Source organism: Megalopta genalis, chromosome 16 (genome assembly GCF_051020955.1).
Source record: "Megalopta genalis isolate 19385.01 chromosome 16, iyMegGena1_principal, whole genome shotgun sequence".
NCBI lineage: Eukaryota > Metazoa > Arthropoda > Insecta > Hymenoptera > Halictidae > Megalopta > Megalopta genalis.
This window is the reverse complement of record NC_135028.1, coordinates 6,398,319-6,415,616: the sequence shown is the minus strand read 5'-3', so window position 1 is coordinate 6,415,616 and position 17,298 is coordinate 6,398,319. Positions and strand designations below refer to the sequence as shown.

The window sequence follows — 17,298 nt, the reverse complement described above, 5'->3', positions numbered from 1 at the left end:
CACGAGAATTTTGTTACATACATATAACACTTTCGAACTTGTGCAATGCGTTGATTTATTATCAATCGCAACGATCGATAATATAAATAATACAAATTATATAAATAATGTTTTCATTATTACGTTTAAAAGCTTGCGCTTCGCGATTAACAATTCGGACGTGTTCCAATTTTCGACATTACAAATACAATCATTTCTCCCGGACTCGCGCCGCTTCAGTATTCTCAGGTTCGCGCTGGGATGTGGCTACGGCCCTGTAATTTATCGATTTTCTCGCTACGCCGATGCTAAGGTTCGACGGAGTCGAGCGCGTGACGAGCGTGTCGGTTGAGCGTGTCACGCGACGAGTTCCCGGAAGACAACTCGTAATACAATGACATAACTTTTTTCGATTTTAACATCTTAAAACTGATTTTTTTTCTAACACATCGCTGACAGTTGTCTGATTAAAATGAGACCAAACATGATATAGTTTGGACAAATATTTCTGATTCAAATAAAATCGAATATTGACGTAATTTCTCGATTACATCTGTATACTTTTAATACTAAATGTGTAATTCGTTTGGTTCTACTGTCGCTGTAATTATATAAGTAAAATAAAATTTAACAGTAAAAATTTAACCTTGACATTGTTATTCATATATTAATAATAGTCGAATAATAAAAGTCGTTATATCGTTAATAAAAGTCGAATAATAATAACTGTACAACTACACTGAGCATAATTAGATAAGTGCAAAATTATGTCCTACATTAAATTGTTTCGTTGCGTATCATTCTTGGAATTTACTATCGTGGACAAGCTGAAGAAAAATTATGGAAAATTTGTTATATATGTAGAAAAACAAAATTTCTTGTATATTTTTCAAAATATCTATTCTTTTATTCTTAAACGCCTTTTCAGCTTTGCATAAAAAGGAAAATGAATTTGCAATTCGAACAGGTTGTTCAACACAGTGAAAATAAGTAGGCATTTGTGTGTGCGCGAGCGAGCGTCTCTCTCTCTCTCTCTCTCTCTCTGCCTCTCTCCCTCTCTCCCTCTCTCCTTCTCTCTCTCTCTCTCTCTCCCTCTCTGCCTCTCTGCCTCTCTCTCTCTCTCTCTCTCTCTCTCTCTCTGCCTCTCTCCCTCTCTCTCTCTCTCTCTCTCTCTCTCTCTCTCTCTCTCTCTCCCTCTCTCCCTCTCTGCCTCTCTGCCTCTCTGCCTCTCTGCCTCTCTCTCTCTCTCTCTCTCTCTCTCTCTCTCTCTCTCTCTCTCTCTCTCTCTGTGTGTGTGTGTGTGTGTGTGTGTGTGTGATAAAACTGTTGAACTATTTTCAACAAAAAGTAAATTGCTCTAATTACGGGTAAGAAGCAGACAACTCTGTGCAGAACACATTGTCAATTTCAAAACAGTTCCCCACTGTTCAAACGCGAACACAGATGTAATACTATGCTGGCATTCGCAATGAAAACATCTCGTTTAACATTGAAATACAAATTCGATTACACATAATTTAACGCATAGTATTGCGTGCAGCCACAATTACAACAAGTAAACATCTAACTAAATTTCGGATGCGCTTTTCACCGGCGTAGCCTCTGCTGAACGAGGAAGTTCGGTAGTTCGAGAGGTAGATACTGTTTCCGCATGAAATACCAGCAACCCAGATTTAAGCGCTCGCGCTAATAAATCTAATGAGGAATTTATCCGTAATAGGCGCCGAAATAAAACTGTCGTTTACAGCAATAGTACAACATATTGTTAATGCCGAATAATGCATTCGAATCCGATGATAGATATGTACTATTTAATAAATCGTGTTACGATGCTTTCAATATCGTTCTTTGTAACAAATAGTTTTTATTTTATTGTACATGGTTTAGTAATAACATATATCAGAATTTATGTATTTATCGTTTGAATAGAATTGAGTATAAAAGTTTGAATACTTAATGACAGAATCGTTTAAAAAGATTACTTTCGACTCTAGCTAGTTAGACATTATCAAATATCAAGAACTATTTTTATCTTGTTCTATCAGTTATTTCGTAAAAATCATTTTCAATGAATTTTCATTTCCCAGAATACAACATTTAAAGTTTATATGTTATATACATTCATATATGTAATATATATAATATATATAGTTTATATATTTATATACATTCATATATATATACAGGATGTTGCACAATTATTTTAACAGCCGAAAATGAGGGGTAGCTGAGGTCATTTGAAGTAACTTTTTCCTTTGCGAAAATGCGATCTGCGGCTTTGTTTACGAGTTATTAACGGAACACACTGACCAATGAGAGGTGACGGCGCGAAGTTCGAGAGCCCGCAGCACGAGGCTTTGACAGATGATCGGGACGGACTCGAGCCGCGTTCGAAGTATTGAACAAATCACGAAGCGAGAACTTTCCGGATTTTTTTTTACTACGTGATAGTAAACAGTCACTACGTGATAGTGACATAAACTTGACACATCAAGGTTATGTCAAGGACATATCAAGGTTATGACAAGGACATATCAAGGTTATGTCAAGGACATATCAAGGTTATGACAAGGACATATCAAGGTTATGTCAAGGACATATCAAGGTTATGTCAAGGTTATGTTAAGGACATATTAAGGTTATGTCAAGGCCAAATCAAGGTTATGTCAAAGACATATCAAGATTATGACAAGGACATATCAAGGTTATGACAAGGACATATCAAGGTTATGTCAAGGACATATCAAGGTTATGTCAAGGTCAACATATGAAATTTTTAAGCAAGATGTACAGTGAAGATAAACAAAGTACGTAAATGATATTTTAATTTAAATAACCTTGACATAACCTTGACATAACCTTGATATGTCCTTGAGATAACCTTGATATGTCCTTGACATAACCTTGATATGTCCTCGAGATAACCTTGATATATCCTTGACATAACCTTGATATGTCCTCGAGATAACCTTGATATGTCCTTGACATAACCTTGATATGTCCTTGAGATAACGAAACAACAAAAAGAATTAGCACGTACAATGAACCGCGCTTACGTTGAAACGGTATATTTTTCAGCATCGACGATCATCGCCGTCGGATCCATTGTCGCCGGAGAACGAAACGTTGGAGAGGCGGAATCTGAAGAGCATACTGAAAAAACTGTCCGCCGGCAGCCGTACAGGTAGCTCCGACACCTCGGCGACGAGCACTCCGGATCGCGAGGCGGCCACTGCCGAATTGAGGAAATTAATGAGAGCGCAGACCATCGAGGGCTACGCTGCGAGGCATTCGAAACTTTCGAAGAGTGTTACGTTTAACAAGTACACGCTGCAGAGTCCACCGTCCGAGCAGATACCGGGAAATTATCCGCTTGGGTCTCAGTTGCCGGATACCCAAGAGCAGGCCTCACTGCCACCGCCCAATAAACTCAGTTTCCGTCCTTTGGGCAGCGGAGGTATCCTGCAAGTGGTATCCCGACCACGAGAAGAGGAATACATTGGGGAGCTGGTGTCTGGTATCAGAGAAGTCATTAAAGGTCGTCTGGTGAGTTTCTTTTCTCCTATTTCTCGAAGATGGTTTCAGCTAGACATACAGTGGCCCGCAAAACTTGGGATTGAATTCAACATAATAACATATATATACATAATAACATAATAACATAATAATATATATATATATATATATATATATATATATATATATATATATATATATATATATATATATTTATATATATTTCAATTCAACATATATATATATATATTTGTTATTATGTTGAATTGAAATATACAGGGTGGGGCATTTTAAACAGGTCACCTGAATAACTCGCTTGTTTTTGAAGATAGGAGAAAATGCATGTTGTTGCGTTTTAAAAGGTGTACAATCAGTTTTGTGGGCCATTGTAGATGCCCAGTTATTGGTCCTTTAACGAATAGTATCACATAAACAATGAATTACTAATTCTAATTTAACGAATTTGAGAATGATATCAATATAAATAATTCGGAGAAGGTCTAATAATCGAAAAACATATAAAAGTTATAGAAACAAGATACAAAATTTACATTAAGAAAATGCTTTAATGGGGACATGACGAAAAGAACACAGTTATTGGCCAGATTGACACAGCAATAGTTCATTAAATTAGCAACGATTGGTCGCTGCTATTAGCAGTATGTATTAATTGCATGATATAAAAGCTACATTTTTAAGTTGTTTAAATGTTTTCACCGATTTGCATTTTATTTATATATATTATTAAATTAAATTAAATTAAATTAAATTAAATTAAATTAAATTAAATTGAGTTGAGTTGAGTTGAATTGAATTGAATTGAATTGAATTTGAGTTGAATTTGAATTGAACTTGAATTGAACTTGAATTAAACTTGAATTAAACTTGAATTAAACTTGAATTAAACTTGAATTGAACTTGAATTGAACTTGAATTGAACTTGAATTGTACTGGAATTGTGCTTGAACTGTGCTTGAATATTTATGCATTATGCTCAGAATCTTTATTAAACTTGTTAATTCAAACTGTATTGCAGTTTAAACTATCATTTGCATCACAAATACATAAACTGAGCAAATCAATAAAATTGAGAACAAATAATCCGTAGAATACTTCAGTCATAAATAAATTATAAATTGCGATACTATTTTTTCATATGTTAAAGCGTGTCATTCTTCAAGGACCCGAAATTTCTGAGATGGTAACGCTTGTGGCGCTATTTTCATACCTCAATTATACATACACTCTTATCACGAAAAATACAATTTGTGCACCCTGCATTGATTCATATTCTCGTAACTGTAACCTAAAAAATTCCACAGGGTGTCCCAAAAATGTCTCGCAATCCGGAAATGGCGGGTTCCTCGAATCATTTGAAGCAGCTTCTTCCTTTACAAAAATTTTCTGCGAGGCACCGTTAACGAGTTATTAACGAAAAACAGTGACCAATAAGAATCGAGTACTGCTGACGCGAGGCGGCCCTGCCGACCAGCGCGCGAAGCCCAGTTCCGCCCATTGGCTCGGTCGCCTCGCGCCAGCCGAGCTCGCCTCTCATTGGTCACTGTTTTTCGTTAATAACTCGTTAACGGTGCCTCGGAGAATATTTTTGCAAAGGAAAAAGTTGCTTCGGACGACCTGAGGAACTCGCCTGTTGTCCGAAAATGTTTCGGATTGCGAGACATTTTTGGGACACCCTGTATATACCTATTATATTGTGTATTCTATTATATTTTATTGAAAAGTTATCGCTGTTTGTTTACAATTTCCTTATACTTTCAAAATTCTAAGTTTGCTGTTTGTTTTTGCATCTACAAATTGCACTTTCGTATCTGAAAATTTTATTTTTACTTTTATCTTTTATTTTTATTTTTATCAATATTCTAGATATCAAAATAACATTGCATCATACACTATGATGATTCTATTTGAAAAGAACAATATAGAATTTTAACTAAATCAATTCATTAACACCCACTTGATACATTTTTAGCACCACTTTCAAAACTAATTCGGGGTTCATAATTGTTAATTGTTACGACTTTGTGTATGTGTCTGTGTAGCAGTTTGGAATTACACTGTTGAAATACGAAGCAAGTTGAGTTTTTGAAATGATCACATGCAGAAAATATAATTGCGTTTGCAGTCGCGGAGTGACCTGAAAGTTCTGCGTTCGTTACCAAGTGACCAACGCGGCAATGAACGTGAAGAGACCCATGTGCAATGTTCTAACAAAGTTTGCACGTGAAATTTCATATTTGTAGTTTCATATAGTGATAACTTTATTTCAAAAATTTCACATTTCTTTAAACTTTATTTAAAATATTTTACATTTCTTTAAACTTTATTTTCTCATAATCATCAACATTTTCATTGACTGTCGATTAATTTGTTCTCATTCGGTACAATTCACATTGCACTGCCAGATCAATTTTGATTTATTGTACAGTAAATTTGCTATATAATTAAATGAAACACTTCGACCTTAAAATTCCGAATCACCGTTTCTGTACAATCAATGTCCTCTCAGATGCAATAAACAATTAATCCAGCACATTTGTTCCACGCGCAACAGCGACTCGGCAATTGTTCCCTAAAAATTTCGCAGAAGACATTCGGCCGACAATCGTCGCCTTTCCTTGGCGGTGGTAAGAAAAAAAAAAGAAAAAAAGAAAAGGCGAACATAGCATGAATGGCACAGGGAAACAGTCAGACCACTTTGGAAGTTGTAAATTTTCGTCTCCGACCCCGAACGTATTCTTCCACTCGAGAATATTACGAAAGTTCGCAAGCAAATTGCGCCGGACACATCCGTCGAAAATGAAACTATGCGTTAATGCACGAAAACTTCGAGTTTATCCGCGGACTTTCTTGAAAACCTGAATTGCTCCCCTCGAGAAGAAAAGTTTGGTCGGTTTCGATGCAAATTCGGTTTTCGGTTGCTGAACGATAGTTACCCCCCTCCCCTCCTCCCCGCAGTATTGTTCTTCCGCGCGTTGTAAAATACGATCCGTCAATAACACCACCGTAACTGCACGCAAACGTCACCGATGCAACGCTGAATTATCACTGCTTTAATTACGTTCGTGTATTAATCCAAATCATTTCGTTAAATATTCGATGAAATCGATGTGTAAGAGAGCTTTCGCAAAAATATTGCATTCAGCAGGACGTTTTTTTCGTTGTCCATGTTGAAGAATTAAAAAGGGTTTTAAAGACTGTAGAAAGTTATAATATAAAATATATTTTGCACACTTCAGGAAGTAAATAATTATTGTGCGATTTTAAGAAAGAAATACGTTTACATGAAATGAAAAGAAATATCACGTTACAGACCTAGTTTCACTCTTTAGAAAATATATGTACGATATACATATACATATACATATATTTATAAATATAATATATTATCATAATATTATATTTTTTATATTATTTTATATTTATTTCATATTGTAATATATTATTATAATATTATATTTTTTATATTATTTTATATTATTATATATTATAATATATTATTATTATAATTATATTTATAAATATAATATATGTATAATCATTTTCCACGTAGAAAGAAATTTATAGAAAAAAAAATTATTATAATATATTATTATTATTATTATATATTATAATATATTATAATTATATTTATAAATATAATATATTATTATTATTATATATTATTATAATATATGTATAATCATCCCTGTAGAAAGAAACGTATAGAAAAGAATAGAACAATAAAATAGAATAATCCCTTTCAGAATCGAAGATTCTTCTCACTAAACAATTTTACCAATACTTTAAAATTCAGTGCAACAAACAGTTGAGAACAATTTTAAACAAAAGCTCATCACACACTGTAACACAATTAACCTCTTAACAAGATCCCCTAGATATCATAACGTTCACGGCTAGTCCCTGAGAAATTTAAGAAAAAGAAATCAAGACCTCGGTGACCGATATTTTCGTTAATCACTGTCGACGAACGAAATTTCAGGAGGACATACAGACGAAGTTCGGTCGGCAGTTCACGTCGTTGGAGCTGGAGATACGCAAGCGGGACGAGATAATATCTCAGCTGCAGGCTCGTATACAAGAGCTGGAGCAGAGGGAGTCGCAGAACGCGGACGAGTCGCTCGGGGACAGCACGGAGCACGACGCCTCGCTGGAGGAGGATTTGGACGACGACCGCGAGGATCACCCTTTCATGAGGGACGGCTCGGTGGACACGGTACTGACCGCCCGTTCCCATTACACGCGTTCGCCCCACTGCACGGAGTCGACCTCGCAGCACAGGAGGTCGTGGGAGGAGCACTCCGAGGAGGAGACCCTGGAGCTCCAAGAGTTGCCGAGCTCGATCATGCCGCAGACGTTGTGGAAGGGCGAGGTGGCGATCGATCTCGAATCGAACAGCGACAGCAGCCGGTCGGAGGACGAGCTCGACGACAGGCCGGACAGAAGCGACAGCGGGAACGACGAGGACGACGACGAGGAGGAGTCGCACGAGGGTGGAAACAATAATTGGGAGGTGACGATGCTCGCTCAGGAACTCGAGGCGAGACGGAGGAGCACCGAAAACACCAGCCCGGGCTCCTAGCGCATTAACGAGATCCTAGACGTACTATGTTACCTCACGAACACGTTACACCCGAAGGGCTGGTGTAACGGGCCGGCCAGCGCCGGCGCCGCGACTTTTTGCGACAAGGATTGCCCTTATTTACAATTAGACTTTGATAGTTTGACCAGTTGTAGCGAGACTATGATGTAATCGAAACTCTAGCCTGGAAAAAATGAAAAAAGATCGTTCCATTTATATCGTCCTGGCCATCTATTGTCGACTAAGAAGTTTTACGCCTGTAAGATCCTTACGTACACATGTAATTCACGGTTTATTCGCACCCCCTGTCCCCGCGTGTGTGTTGATCTTAAAAAACGCTTTTCGTTCTTTCTATCGAGGACCTTTCCTGGCGAGCCTTCGACTGCCGAATCATGCCACTTTCTTTCACTCATCTGCGTTCGTTCTTTTTTTCTTTTTTTTTGTTTATGAAGATATTCCTCGTGCTTATCTTCTTTTTTGATCAATTTCGTTTCCTTTCGTTCGCGGCGAGAACGACCGTTTTTGTTTTTCTTTCGTTCGTTAGTCGTCGTCGGTTTGTGTGTTTTTTTTTCTCGCTTGAAGGGACTTGTATAATTTTGCGAGATTAAAGTAGAATGCATACACACGGTAATTGTAACTAGCGAGTAAAGACGCAGGATCGTTTCTTTTCGGATATTTTTAAGGTTCAGCGATTCAAACTTACGCGCGTTTAGATACTCATATCCATTATCGAAGACTTGACGTATAATTAACGCGTTTTGCGGATCCTTTCGGATGTCGTTGATGACGGACGAGAACGCGATGTCCATCTGAACACGTTGCACGACATCCGTCGGTAACGGTGTACAGTAATGTCTCTCTAATTGACGCTCAGCTTGGAAAGAAAAAAAAAATGGACAATTTAGAAGAAGGAGACGCGATTATTTATTTGAGCTTTGCAGCTCGTTTTTTTAAATAATTCTTGACAATTCGTGACTGTAAAAATGAACCGCAAGGCTCGCATAATCGTGTCTCCGCTTCCCTAATTGTCCATTCTTTGATCCGAGCGACAATTAGAGAGACATTACTGTATTTGTTATGTTGATTCGAACAGTAACTATTAACATGCCGGTGAGTCGTCGCTTTCCTTTTCTTGTATTCCGTTGTGAAGTTTGTATTGGGCGTCCTAACGAAGGACCAAAGAAATACAGGCTGTCCCAAAAATATCTCGCAATTAGGATTCCTGAGGATTCCTGAGGTGATTTGAAGCAACTTTTCCCTTTGCGAAAATGCGATCCGCGGCGTCGTTTACGAGTTATTAACGAAAAACGCTGGCCAATTAGAGGCGAGCTCCGTTGGCGCGAGGCGGCGCCAGCCCAGCGAGCGCGCGAAACCCAGCTCCGCTCATTGGCTCGGCCGTCTCGCGCCAGCTGAGCTCGCCTCTCATTGGTCACGGTTTTTCGTTGATAACTCGTGAACGATGCCTCGGAGAAGATTTTTGTAAAGGAGAAAGTGCCTTCAAATGGCCTCAGGAATCCGTTGTTTTCGGATCGCGAGACATTTTTGGGACACCCTGTAGATCAACTCTCGCAAGCTAGATTAGTCGAATTTAAAATTATCCGATAACCTCGCGACTGTACACTAGGCTGGACCTTAGCAACGCTTGACGAAAATTCATCTTGAAATTTTTTTTCTCGGACGCCATTTAAGAGTCTGCTGTTGGGTGAGAAAATAGTCTATGTGAAATTTTGAAATTCATTGGACAATGCACCTGTACTATGTCGATATTATGTGTACGTTTTTATAGCTGATGAATTTATTGCTTTTCTTCTTTGACAATATACAAGCAAAATGTGAGATCACTTTCGAGAAAATAATCATGGTTTATTTCTAGTTTTAGTAATTCGCTTACACTGGAATTTATTTTCTATTAAATAAACCAACCAAGTTTACATCATATATTCTTATTGTACTATAAATAGCGCGTTACTGTGTAGAAGTAATTTTACGAATGCCAGGGAAGAAACGTAAACAAAGAACGAAATAATTAACAAAATAATAATCATCCCTTTTTCTTTCCCCTTGAAATCAATATTGAATCTTTTACATTCAGATTATGATAAATTTAAGTCAGGTGCAACGTTTCATTTATTTTTTAATTTACTGTTTTTTCTTCAGATATAGGTACTTACAGGTCCACCATAGCAATTATAATTTTGCGATAAGTCATTCATACAGATCTTCTCATTGAAATGCTTTTCGCTTAATTTGTTTAATATTATTGTTATCTGCACAATAGATGACAAAATTTCTCAGACAAAAATTGTATTGTTCAACGAAGTGAAGAAGATTCCAAAGAAAATGTTTTCTTGAGACCGTTTGAAGCTTGAAAATCACGATTTATTTTTCAAAGTGGTTTTATATTTTGTTTCTACGTATATTAATAAGATACAAACACAACAATGTATGAGAATGTATATTGAAGATATAGATCACTCGAAAGACTAGTAGCAAAAATATTAATTTTCATTCATTTTCGCGCATATATGTTTTCTCAGTCAGTGCCGCGATTCTAGAGGGTGTCGAAAAAAAATTTGACGATTGAAAAATAAGATCCACCCTACTGTACACAGTGTCTCATGATTCCTGATATATCTGAAAACAGTGTGATTTCTTATTCAGAAATAAGGTAGAGTAGAATTTGTTGATTAATCTGTGTATCTCTCTGTATAAATAATAGGGAACATACACAAACTATGAAGAAATTGTTATCTACAATGTCACTTGTTTATCGATAACTCAGTTACTGATCACTGAATTTTTAGTATATTATACGTTATTTATTATATTATATATTATTATATATAATATATTAGTATAATATATTATAATATCTATTATTATATATTATATATTATAATTATATTATAATATTGCATGTATAATGTGTATATTATATTATAATTATATATTATTATATATAATATATTAGTATTATATTATAATTATATATTATTATATATAATATATTAGTATTATATTATATATTATATATTATAATATATTAGTATATTATTATACGTCGTATAATTTTGTTGTAAAAATAACATTTGGACATGACGAGGAAAAAAGTTTCAAAACAACTTAATTAAATTTATAATCTTTACTCCGTGTTAGTGCAATTTAAAAAAATTGACACCTACGCTAAAAAAACGAAGTACAAATTAATTTTCGAAAGGATTTAAAGTGGTCCAGTACAGGAGAAAAGTTGATAAAAATCTTACTGATCTGTTCATTAAGCAAAATGAAATGAAACACTACTCGTTAACGTCATTAATGAAGTATAAATTGTCCTTAATGTGGTATCCCTTTCGACGTTGCGTCTCTTTAATGCAAAAATATACACCGTCCTGTTTTCGATCTAAAGTTTCATTTATCAATTATTTATTAATTTGATAATTATGTGTAAACTTATTTTACAAATCGCCAGATCGTATCGATTCACATTTTTAACACTTAATGAACTTACAATTAATAGCTAAACTAACTCTCTTTCGGCGCGAATAAGCCAAAAAAAACGTGCATAACGAATCCTCTTGTTAAATAGTAAGATACGAACTATTTAATAAATATTTGTCGCTTAACTCTTTTAAAAAAATATCATACATTAATATGAACGAACGAAAATTCATGCAACGCAGGATGCTGGAATACTGAGATTAAAATGATCGAGTTTATTTCCATATATCAATTGTTCTATTTTTCTATTGCTTGTTCACTACTTCTCGTTGTTTCTCTTCCACTAAAACAAAAATATGTTACTCTACAAATAACAATGTAGCGTACGAAGCAATTGCTATACATATTACGTTTCAAATGTACTGGGTGTCCCGAAAATGTCTCGCAATCGGAAAGTAGGGGATTCCCGAGGTCATTTGAAGCAACTTTTTCCTTAGCGAAAATGCAATCCGCGGCTTCGTTTACGAGTTATTAACGAAAAACAGTGACCAATCAGAGGCGAGATCATTTGGCGCGAGACGGCCGAGCCAGTTAGCGGAACTGGACTCCGTGTACTCGTTGGCTGGGCCGCCGCGCGCCAGCCGAGCTCGCCTCTCATTGGTCAGTGTTTTTCATTAATAACTCGTAAACGAAGCCTCGGAGAACATTTTCGCGAAGGAAAAAGTTGCTTCAAATGACCTCAGGAACCTCCCATTTCCGTATTACGAGACATTTTCGGGACACCCTGTATATACATACATATATATATCTGTATCGTAAGTTATCTGTGAAATGTTTATTCGCTGTTTGAACAATCATGAAATTCATACAGTGAACCGACTTCTTAGAGAATAACCAAGGAAGTATTTCAAAGGATATTACAGTCGATGAAAGCAGTTGTTAATAGGATTTTACAAATAGTTTACGTTACTAAATCGATCAAAGATATATTTGGAAGTACAATATATATATATACATATATATTTTTATCGTAGACTTCTCCATTGTTAAAATGTTTTCTCGAACGGTAAACCTCGCGCAGACAATTTCTATGCCCGACTTATTTCTGAATGGTATAAATCAGACGTTTTTCCGTTATATTACAAATTATGAGACACCATATGAGAATGACATTACCTCACGAACTATTGCCTGTATCAAATAAATTTACAAATATTTTGCACCAGATATATCGTTGCCAGCCGCATCGCTTGACTAACTGTTCTCCACCCTAGGTAACCGAACGAACACGCGACCTTGAAATTTCGTTACATCGAATCCAAATCTGACATCGGATTTTCTTTATCGCGTCCTTTTTATTCGAGAGCTACAGATTTCGGGCGACGGGAAATCAATTTTGGAGCAAGAAAATGTTTTAGATAGAATAGAAATTCTATTCTGCAATATATATATATAATTTATTATTATATATAATTTATTTTTTATTATTATTATAATTAATAATAATGATAATTTTTATTATTATTATAATTAATTAATAATTATATATTATATTGTTATAATTAACAATAATAATAATTAATAATTAATTTATTATTATTATTATATAATTTATTTTATTTTTTAATTTATATTATTCTATTCTAAAGCGTTCAAATCGAACGCTATAGAATAATCCATGAATTATTAACGAATTAAACGATTAACAAGTACGTTGAGTTATCTAATTTGTGAAATTATTTACAAATTATTACCGAACAAAATTTCATAACGAAAGTGCTCCATTGTATCAAAGAGCGCGATAAACAATTTTCTGATTGAAAGCAAAGATTCCAAAACGATTGAATTTCATTAGAATTCTTATATCTTGATTCAAGCTAATAACATTTGCGAAAAGATCGTCTTGAAAAACTGAGATGTGACAAACAAATTTGGATGTTAATTATCGGATTCGAGATGTATCAAAATTTCTAACGATATTTCTGTTCGAGAAAGAATGTTTTACCAATGTTGTTCTTCCTCGACTTCTAAAAGTCTTTAACCCCTTAACTTGTACGCTCGAGTTAATTCGAGCGCGCTAAACAGGCCAAACTGTGCACACTCGAGATAATTCGAGCGGCGTTGTATTTTATGCTGCTACAATTTTTTCACAATCGAGTATAATCGAGAATTGAAAATAACAATGTGAAAGCAAAGAGAAAAAAATCGTTTCATCGATATTTATCATTTACATGGGATTGCAAGCTATAACACTTATTTATTCAAGAATAAAATATAGCCTTTTTCCATGGAACAATTTACATTTTAAAAAAAATTGATTTTTTTGGCCGGTTTTTTTCCAAAAAAGAAAACTGTGCGTTAAGGGGTTAATTAGAGCTCGAGTCGAGCACTGTTTATGGTTTCCAATTTCTCTGAATTTGCAACGTCTCGAACATGGTGCAAAGATAATCAAAGTTGCGGTCGTTTCCCCATAAACTGATTGACCTTTCGAAGCAAGAAAAAGGTAAAATTGCAACTGTGTTACGATTAAGGGTTTCAACCCTTGCACTTTACGTTACAAATGATTGCGACAAGTGAGCCGTTTATTTTGAAAGTGGCATAAGTCACTTTGTTTTTAAGTCGATATATTCAACGGTTTGCGTTTTAACACGCTTAAAAATATGGATGCTAACTTTCGAGAAGATTTACTTGTATTTGTTATCCCAGGATACTGATATTTTTCTCAGTATAAATAATTTCGTATAAACATTAAAAAATCACCGCTTTTCATTACGGTAAAGTGACTTATGCCACTTTCAAAATAATCGGCTCAAGTATACTTGTTGCCCCCTCGAACTCTTGCCACCGTTAACCCCCCAAGTTCCAGCTCAATATTTCCTGTCCACGCGCAAACAGCACGTTATAATTTCAATTAGGAGAATCTTATCCGTTTGTTTTGTCATCTAACAAGCACAATAACTGGCTAAGTATAGTTATCCTCTTTAGAGAAGAACATCATTCGCGTCGACGTAATTACGTCGATAACACTTTTCGTTCGAGTTCGGCGATCCAAATAGAAATGCTTCACTTTGAAATAACAAACGTTTTCGTTTAATATTCCATCTGTTTACCGTGAACAAACAAATAACATTGGATTCGATGAAACTTCACTTGAAAATTATGCAGCCCTTGAATTGTAAATAATCACAGGTGCCTGAGAGGATATTATACTTGGAATATGTAAAATTAAAACTTAAGCACCCGCTTAAGTATGTAATTGTGTGCACAAAAACGAGCATTAAAAAAGGAAATGATAAAATTAAGCTTTACATCCTCATGCCGCGCACGCTAACGGAGAAGTTTATTCGATTTAACCCAGGTACCAGTCGATTCTTCCATGAGTTATAGCAACTAGAACTTAATTATTGTAAAAAAAAAAATGAAAAGCTTTCTTCTTGATAGAACATAAACGCAGATCCGTATATTATCATCCAGCATCCGTTGAAATCTTCGTTGATAAGATCGATAAAATTCGAAATCATTGCACGTACATTATCGTACGTGCCAGCGATAAGTTTTAATTTTACAACAATCAAAATTTCGACTTTTACGGTTTTTCTTTAACGAGCTACACGAAAAAGAAAAAATTGAAAATTGCGCAACTCTTGATTTCCCTTTCCTGTATTTCCCGGTTGTTTATATTGCTGGAAAGATGCACCACAATCTCGTACAGACCGATAACTCGATCCTACAAAGTAATCGATAACATAATTTTCGGAAATATGTATATACACGCATAATGCCCACACACATACACACATGTACACATACACATACACACACACGCAAGTCGACAAATGTTAATGGGAATATACATATGACGTATACTGACCAGACCAAGCTCAATATTTCTAGAGTCTTTACAAAATGAATAAATCTGTTAAGTGACAAATGACTACTAAATAAGAGAGGAAATCTATGAAGATCTTGTACATACTAGCCTATAATTTATTTATCTATGAGCGAGAGGGACAGCGTGAATGTTAGTTTAGAGAATGATCAGAGAAAATAGGAGATGTATGGTTATAATATATTAGAACGGTTGAGTGTGGGAAAAAGAGAGAGCGAGAGAGCGAGAGAGAGAGAGAGAGAGAGAGAGAGAGAAGTAGGAAACGGATGATAGATAAAAAGATAGTAAAGAGAGGATGAGAGCGAGAGTGAGAGAAAATGTGCGAAAGTACGAACAAAACGAAGACACAGAAAAGAATAAACAATGCGTAACAGTTTCGATGGACTATACAGCGAAAAGCATTTTAGACGCTGATATGTACCTATTCCGCGAATGAAGAAGAGTATACAATAAAGTAAACAATGTTTTCAAGTGTCACGTTGTTTTAGTCACCCTACAGGCCGTTAAGCGTTCACATTTGATGCGGTAAAGTCTACAAGCAGGATATGGCATCAATTTTTAAGTATGCAGGGTGTCATGTAACCGGTGACGTAACCGAACAGATGCTGATTCTACGTCAAAAAGTAAATCGAAAATATAGAATAATATTTTTTTCATTTATTCATACTGTCAAATATGGATCAGAATAAGTCGAAAATATAGAGTAACATTTTTTCATTTATTTATACTGTCAAATATGGATCAAGTGGCGACTTATTTTTTCACGTAAAATCAACCGATGTGGCATTTAATGTATTAAATATCATATTAATAACATCAACACGATACGTCTTTATTTATTTATTAATTTTCATGTCAAGAATAAATATTGCTTAAAATCTTATAAACAAATTTGATTTCTTAGCATCGCCGATGAATAAATTAATATTTTCATTAATTACTGACTTTTTATCGGTAATCCAATGAAGTTTGTTATAACCAGATCTGAAATTACACTTATTTTTAAAAATAATAGTTAATAATTTAACCCCGCTTTCCTGAATTATTTTCGCGAAAACTTTGCTAATCTTCAAGAATGTCTTTTCAGACAATTGTTCAATCAACAATTGCCTAATCAACAATCGACAATTGTTCATTATAAATGATTTCATCATTATACATTTATAAGAATTAAAAATTATTTATTTCAGCTAATGCCACTTCAGATAGCAAACAACATTTGTAAGAACGTATTTTTAATAGCTTTATTTCTATTTAAGGTTTTATTTAAATGATACAGTCTCAACATCTTCTAAGTTGATACATTTCAATAGATATAAAAAGCTGCTACTAATTTCACGTCGTCTTCGCCTCTAAAGTCTCGACAGACAACAATTTTTATTTTCCTGTTAATTTTCGAAGTCAAACGCCATTTCAAGGTCATGTAATGTACATATCTGAACGTATTTTTACATCAGCTGCACGATGTAATAAAAAGAATTATACAACTACGCGCAAAAAACATCGTTAACCTTGAAAACTTCGGGGAAGAAATGACCTTAGAAAAAATATATTTTTTGCAACATAATGGTTTCTTCAAACAATTCAAATAGCATACAAGATATTTTTGGTGCTCCCACAATTGGAGGAGATATTTAGGTGGCCTTATTTAGGCGGACCACCCTGTGTACGTATATGTATATTTTACTATTATATATATTATATGTATAGCAATCCTTTAACTTTGAACAATAAAAATAAAACGAAAAATCTATCGAATTCTATTCCACAATTACATTGATTTGTGATACGTTTATATATTAACATTTTGACGTTCAAATCGGGCGCACCAACGTCATCTCGATACATATCGAATGTAAAGTACAGTCGTTCGATT

At 34.9% G+C, this 17,298-nt stretch overlaps 1 protein-coding gene across 8 annotated transcripts in view; it reads left to right on the top strand.

Annotated features, from left to right (window-relative positions):
• LOC117227422 (uncharacterized) overlaps positions 1-8,311 on the top strand; it is a 278,167-nt gene extending 269,856 nt beyond the window's left edge. For 7 of the 8 annotated variants that reach the window (XM_033482653.2, XM_033482673.2, XM_033482635.2 and 4 more), the window contains 3 exons: positions 3,058-3,525; positions 4,661-4,696; positions 7,496-8,311. In XM_033482653.2, the coding sequence (XP_033338544.2) occupies positions 3,058-3,525; positions 4,661-4,696; positions 7,496-8,095 (1,104 nt within the window). In that variant the 3' untranslated portion in view covers positions 8,096-8,311. The remainder of the gene's footprint in view (positions 1-3,057; positions 3,526-4,660; positions 4,697-7,495) is intronic. The other variant, XM_033482663.2, reaches the window with a different exon arrangement.
• The last annotated feature ends 8,987 nt before the right edge of the window (positions 8,312-17,298 follow it).